The 6,198-nt window shown below is 53.0% G+C and overlaps 1 protein-coding gene across 1 annotated transcript in view; it reads right to left on the bottom strand.

Annotated features, from left to right (window-relative positions):
• Positions 1-578: 578 nt before the first annotated feature.
• The window catches only part of MED29 (mediator complex subunit 29), a 13,797-nt gene continuing 8,177 nt past the window's right edge, over positions 579-6,198 (bottom strand). The window contains 1 exon segment of the mRNA XM_011952430.1: positions 579-3,675. Within this exon segment, the coding sequence (XP_011807820.1) occupies positions 3,433-3,675 (243 nt within the window). The 3' untranslated portion in view covers positions 579-3,432.

The raw sequence follows: 6,198 nt of genomic DNA, 5'->3' as shown, positions 1-6,198 counted from the left end.
CAGGTGAGGTGGCGGGCGCCTGTAGTCCCAGCTACTCCGGAGGCTGAGGCAGGAGAATGGCGTGAACCCGGGAGGCGGAGCTTGCAGTGAGCTGAGATCCGGCCACTGCACTCCAGCCTGGGCCACAGAGTGAGACTCCGTCTCAAAAAAAAAAAAAAAAAGAATTAAAAAAATAATAATAATAAACAAAAGGCCTGGCGTGGTGGCTGGTGGCGGTGCCTGTAATCCCAGAATTTTGGGAGACCGAGGTGGGCAGATCACTTGAGGTCAGAAGCTCAAGACCAGCCTGGCCAACATGGTGAAAACCCGTCTCTACTAAAAATATAAAAATTAGCCGCGCCTGGTGATGCACTCCTGTAATCCCAGCTAGTCAGAAGGCTAAGGCAGGAGAATCACTTGAACCCAGGAGGCGGAGGTTGCAGTGAGCCAAGATGGCGTCATCGCACTCCAGCCTGGGCGACAGAGTGAGACTCATCTCAAAAATGTATAAACAAGAAAACTCTTGTCATCTATTTAATAATAAATACATGGAACATATATAAGCCGTAATGAATGCTCACGAAACCACAGTCCACCTTTTCTCAAACTTTTAATGTTTTTCAATAAAGTAACACAATTCTCCATATGCAGATACTACATTGCATGTTAGATTTGCTCCTAAGTATGTTTTTTAATTATACATTTCCACTTTTTTTGGATCAACTTAATTACACTGAAAAAAAGGAGTATTTTGCTTGTGTAAACACCTCCGCTTCTTTTTTAAAAAAGCAGGGTCTCCGTCAACCAAGCTGGAGTGCAGTGGTGCAATCACAGCTCACTGCAGCCTCGACCTTTCAAGCTCAAGGCATCTTCCCACCTCTCAGCCTCTGAGTACCTGGGAATCTGGGCACGCACCACCACACCTGGCTAATTTTTGAATTTTTTTTTTGCAGATACGGGATTTTGCTATGTTGCCCAGACTGGTCTTGAAATCCTGGGCTCCAGCCATCCAACTGCCTGCATCTCCCGAAGTGATGGGATTACAGGCCTGGGCCACTGTGCCTGGCCCCAACATCTCCACTTCTGATCTCACTTTTCTGCTTTAATTTTTCACCATCTGATATGTTTTACTTTTATCACATTTACTGTCTCTCACTAGAGTATCAGCTCCACAAATACAGGGCTTGGGCACAAGATACCCAGTACGTTTGCTGAGTGAATGCAACTTCGTGGTGCCCACCTCCACCCTGTGCCTGGTAAATGTGCATCCATCACCCCACCACACACTGAGCGCCTCTGTGGCCTCCTTGGGTGTGGTTTTAAGCATTGGTAGCCCCTGTGTCATGGGTGCTGGGCTATCAGGCCCCCAGCTGTGTGTGATGTTGTGTTGACACCACCTGGGAGGGCCAGCAGTCCCTGTCTTGTGTGTGTGCTCATGGACTGACATCTCCACCACTGCTGGTGGGCTCTGCTGGGGAAGGGTTAGTGGTTTTCAGTTGTATGCAAGATAACTGGATCGTGTTGGGTGGGACTGTGACTACGCTATCGTACTTATTTGGAGGTTAAGTGTGGTTGAGGAGATGTGTGAAGGTGCCCAGATGACAATGACTAGATGGTCAGTTTTTTATTTTTTTGAGACACAGTCTTGCCCTGTCGCCCAGGCTGGAGTGCAATGGTGCGATCTTGGCTCACTGCAACCTCTGCCTCCCAGGTTCAAGCGATTCTCCTGCCTCAGCTTCCCGAGTAGCTGGGATTACAGGCAGGTGCCACCACGCCTGGCTAATTTTTTGTATTTTTAGTAAACATGGGTTTCACCATGTTGGCCAGGCTGGTCTTGAACTCCTGACCTTGTGATCCGCCCACCTTGGGCTCCCAAAGTGTTGGGATTACAGGTGTGAGCCACTGCACCCAGTCCGATGGTCAGTTTTGTGTGTCAACTTGGACAGGCTACAGTCCCAGTTATTCAATCAAACACTCATCTAGCTGTTGCCATGGAAGTGTTTTGTAGATGTGATTAAAGTTCATAATCAGTTGACTTTAGATAAGGAAGATTATCCTACAAAATTGGGGGATTGGGTAGAAAACTGATTCAATTAGATAAACGGGCAAAACTGAGGCTTCCCTGAAGGAGAAATTCCTCTTAGGGACAGTGCTTCAGCCTTCCTTCCTGCCCTACATGCTCGGGCACTTCAAGGAAGAACAAGGGGAGGAATTTCCTGGGACACACATGGCTGGCCATTTCCCAGTTTTCCAGTGTGGGGACTTGGGCTCAGCATGAATCACAGAGGTATCCATGATCCTGGGGTTTTCTTGCAGACATGGGGTCCAGGACAGGAGGCCACTGAGTGGGAATGTGGGAACCATGGCACAGAAGATACTGGGTGGGGCAGTTCTCCAACCAGGCTGAGTCACTTGAGGCTTTCACACCCCAACATCTGAGCCTGGGCTGGTAGCTCCGCCCTGCACTTGCTCAGGCCTGAAGGCCAAGGCTGAACTTCCTGAAGCTCCCAGGGAAGGAGGGAGTCTGAGGGGGTACTCCCTCCTTGAAGCCCCCTCCCCAGTGCCTGCTTCCCGGAGCTGGGGCTCAGGCGCCTGGGTTCTTCCCCAGGACTGATGACTCACCGCGGCTGGGGCCTTTTCACTTCTCCTTTGGGGCTAAAAATACTGGGACCCAGGCATCCAGCTGGGCCAGCCTTGCCACAGATTGCACAACGCCCCTCACTCAAGTTCCGCTGACGCAGGCTTGGGTGGGGGCCTGAGTTGCTCCCTGCTCAGACCTGTGGAGCTCAGAGCCTGGGCCCCTCCAGTGCTCCTCTCCGAGGCCAAGACCCTGAGGTCTGGGCTGACATGTGAGCTGCTGGGGGACTCTGGGCTTGGCTGTGGCCCCTGGAAATGAAGTCCCTTCCCTTAGCCCCAGATAACTCGGGGTGCTGGCTCCCTGCATAGACACAGATTCCTAGTTAGGAGCTGGGGATAGAAGACAGCTAAAGGGGACTAGTCAGAGAGAGACATAGGACTATGGGGAGAAACACATTAACAGGAACACAGAAACAAGGACAAAAAGAGACAGGATGAGAGAGAGAGAACTGTAATAGAGACAGAAGAGTGGCACACAGAGACCACCTCCCAGCTGGAGACAGTCAGGAAGGACTGAGGGAGAGGGGACAGCCAGGGTTCCACACCCAGGCCAGGTTGAGGGAGGGCCTGTGGAACAGAGAGGTCATCAATACACAGTCCAAAGTCTACCCTAGGCTAGGAGGGGGAGCAGGAAGAAGGGGCAGGGAGGCAGGGACCCGGCCTGCGAGCTCCCTGTTGGCCTTTGCTGCCCCCTGCTGGCTCCCGGTGCTCAGGCGGGAAAAGAGAGGAGGCTGCTGTGTTTAGGCCCAGGACGCTTTTCATTCCCTTTGCACACCACCCTCCAACCACTGCCTGCCCCACTCCCTGCCCCCCACTTCACAGGGTGCCCCCAGGGCCAGCAGGTGGTGCGGGTGTCTTGCCCGTGACCTTGTTGGCACAGTCCAGCAGGGCGGTGTGAATGTCCTTGGCACAGGAAATCTGGGCTTTGATGACCGCCAGGTACTGTGGGTAGGGGAGGCTGTCAGGCTGCACTGCGTCGGGCTTGGTGGCTGTGGGCACCAACGTGGGAGAGTGCTTGGCACTGTCACAGCTCTGTGACAGGCACTCATGTGCCAGGCGCTGTGGACAGGCAGGCAAGGGGACAGCATCAGCTCCACCCCAGGTCATTCTACCCCACCCCAAGGGCCAGCTGGGGGTTGTCGGCTTGGCCTCTGGATTTCCCAGGTCTTGGAGTCAGAGGTTGGCCCTGCCAATCACTTGCTGGGGAACCTGGGGGCATGGCGGCTACTCTTTTCTGAGCCTCAGTTTCCTCTTTGGAAAACGGGTTTAATAGCCACCTCTTCCTACCTCATAAGGTGAGAACAGTGAGAGCAGGTGTGTGAAACACAGGCACAGATCCTGGCACACCATTTCAAGTGCCAAGAAATGTTGGCTACTATTATTGTTACTGCCCCAGCTCCAGGCCTGGTGTTGGCAGTGGCATCTCGGATGGTGCCCGCCCCTGGTTTGCCGCCTGCTTCTCTGGCTACTCTAGGTACTACTTTTTTTTTTTTTTTTTTGAGATGGAGTTTCAGTCTTGTCGCCCAGGCTGGAGTGCAATGGCGCGATCTCAGCTCACTGCAACCTCTGCTCCCTGGGTTCAAGTGATTCTCCTGCCTTAGCCTCCCGAGTAGCTGGGATTACAGGCGCTCGCCACCAAGCCTGGCTAATTTTTTTGTATTTTTAGTAGAGACAGGGTCTCATCACATTGGCCACGCTGGTCTCAAACTCATTACCTCAGGTGATCCACCCGCCTCAGCCTCCCAAAGTACTGGGATTACAGGCGTGAGCCACTGTGCCCGGCCCTTTTTCTTTTTGGAGACAGAGTCTTGCTCTGTTACCCAGGCTGGAGTGCCGTGGCGCCATCTTGGCTCACTGCAACCTCCACCTCTCGGGTTCAAGAGATTCTCCTGTCTCATTCAAGTAGCTGGGATTACAGGCGCACACCATCACGCCTAGCTAATTTTTGTATTTTTAGTAGAGATAGGGTTTCGCCATGTTGGCCAAGCTGGTCTCGAACTCCTGACCTTGTGATCTGCCCGCCTCAGCCTCCCAAAGTGCTGGGGTTACAGGCGTGAACCAGCGCTCCTGGCCAGCTCTAGGTACTTCTTACACTACCTAAGGGTAGCCATTCCCAGGCCCCGTCTTCTCTCACTGTTCAAGCCCTCCCAGGGCTGTCACAGCCACACACGCCACTCAGTATCCCCCTCTGCACTGATGGTGCCCACACTGTCGCCGGCCTCCCCCTGACATTCATAGGGCCCTTATGCTCCCCAAAACTGCTTCTCCTAGGTCCCTGTTTCAGGGACAGTCCTCCATTCTAAACCAGAGCCCTGGGCCTCATCCCAGAAAGTTTAGCTGCTTCCAGCGCACCGGTCCTGTGGACCGCACACAAAGCCTGCATGTGAAGCCTCTCAAGTCCCCCTAGTCTTCCCCATGTCCCCACGGCCCCGCCCTGGGGAGCCCGGCCCAGGCACACTTGGATCATGCCATGGCTGCGTCCTTGGGCTCCTGCCTCCAGTCTCAGCGCCTTGAACCCACCCCTCATTTGCCAGCCAGAGGCATATTTCTAAAAAGCAGATAGGTCCATGTTCTTCCCTGCTTGAAACCCTCCATGCCTCCCCAGTGCCCGTAGGATTATATTCAAAATCCAACAAGCTCCTATGCCTACCACACCTCAGCCAGACTGAATTACTTGATGTTCCTAAAACAAATTTAAAGCAAATATTATTCCCTCCGGTTGGAACATGGTTCTGACACTACTAAGCTTCTCAACCTCTCACTTTTCCTTCAAAACCCAGGACAGGCCAGGCACAGTGGTCTGTAATCCCACTTTGGGAGGCTGAGGTGGGTGAATTGCTTGACCCCAGGCATTTAAGACTAGCCTGGTCAACATGGCAAAACCCCATCTCCACAAAAAATACAAAAATTAGCCAGGCATGGCGGCGCATGCCTGTAGTCCCAGCTACTTGGAAGGTTGAGGTGGGAGGATCACTTCAGCCCAGAATAAAGGCTGCAGTGAGCCGAGACTGTGCCACTGCAGTCCAGCCTAGGCGACAGAGTGAGACTCTGACTCAAAAAAAAAAAAAGGGCCAGGTGCAGGTAGCTCACACCTGTAAACCCAGCACTTTGGGAGGCCGAGATGGGCGGATCACAAGGTCAAGAAATCAAGACCATCCTGGCCAACATGGTGAAACCCCTTCTCTACTAAAAATACAAAAATTTGCTGGGCGTGGTGGTACGTGCCCGTAGTCCCAGTTACTCAGGAGGCTGAGGCAAGAGAATTGCTTGAACCTGGGAGGCCGAGGTTGCAGTGAGCGAAATTGCGCCACTGCACTCCAGCCTGGCGACAGAGTGAGACTCCGTCTCAAAAAAAGAAAAGGCTGGGTGCAGTGGCTCATGCCTGTAATCCCAGCACTTGAGGAGACTGAGGCGGGCAGATCACTTTGGGGCCAGAAGTTCAAGACCAGCCTGGCCAAAATGGTGAAACCCCGTGTCTACTAAAAATATAAAAATGAGCCAGGCGTGGTAGTGTGCACCTATAGTCCCAGCTACTTGGGAGGCTGAGGCACCAGAATCACTTGAAACCAGGAGGAGGAGGCT

Source organism: Colobus angolensis, unplaced genomic scaffold (genome assembly GCF_000951035.1).
Source record: "Colobus angolensis palliatus isolate OR3802 unplaced genomic scaffold, Cang.pa_1.0 Scaffold34, whole genome shotgun sequence".
Taxonomy (NCBI): Eukaryota; Metazoa; Chordata; class Mammalia; order Primates; family Cercopithecidae; genus Colobus; species Colobus angolensis.
Note: the sequence above shows the minus strand (reverse complement) of the source record. Positions and strands in the feature narration are given on the sequence as shown.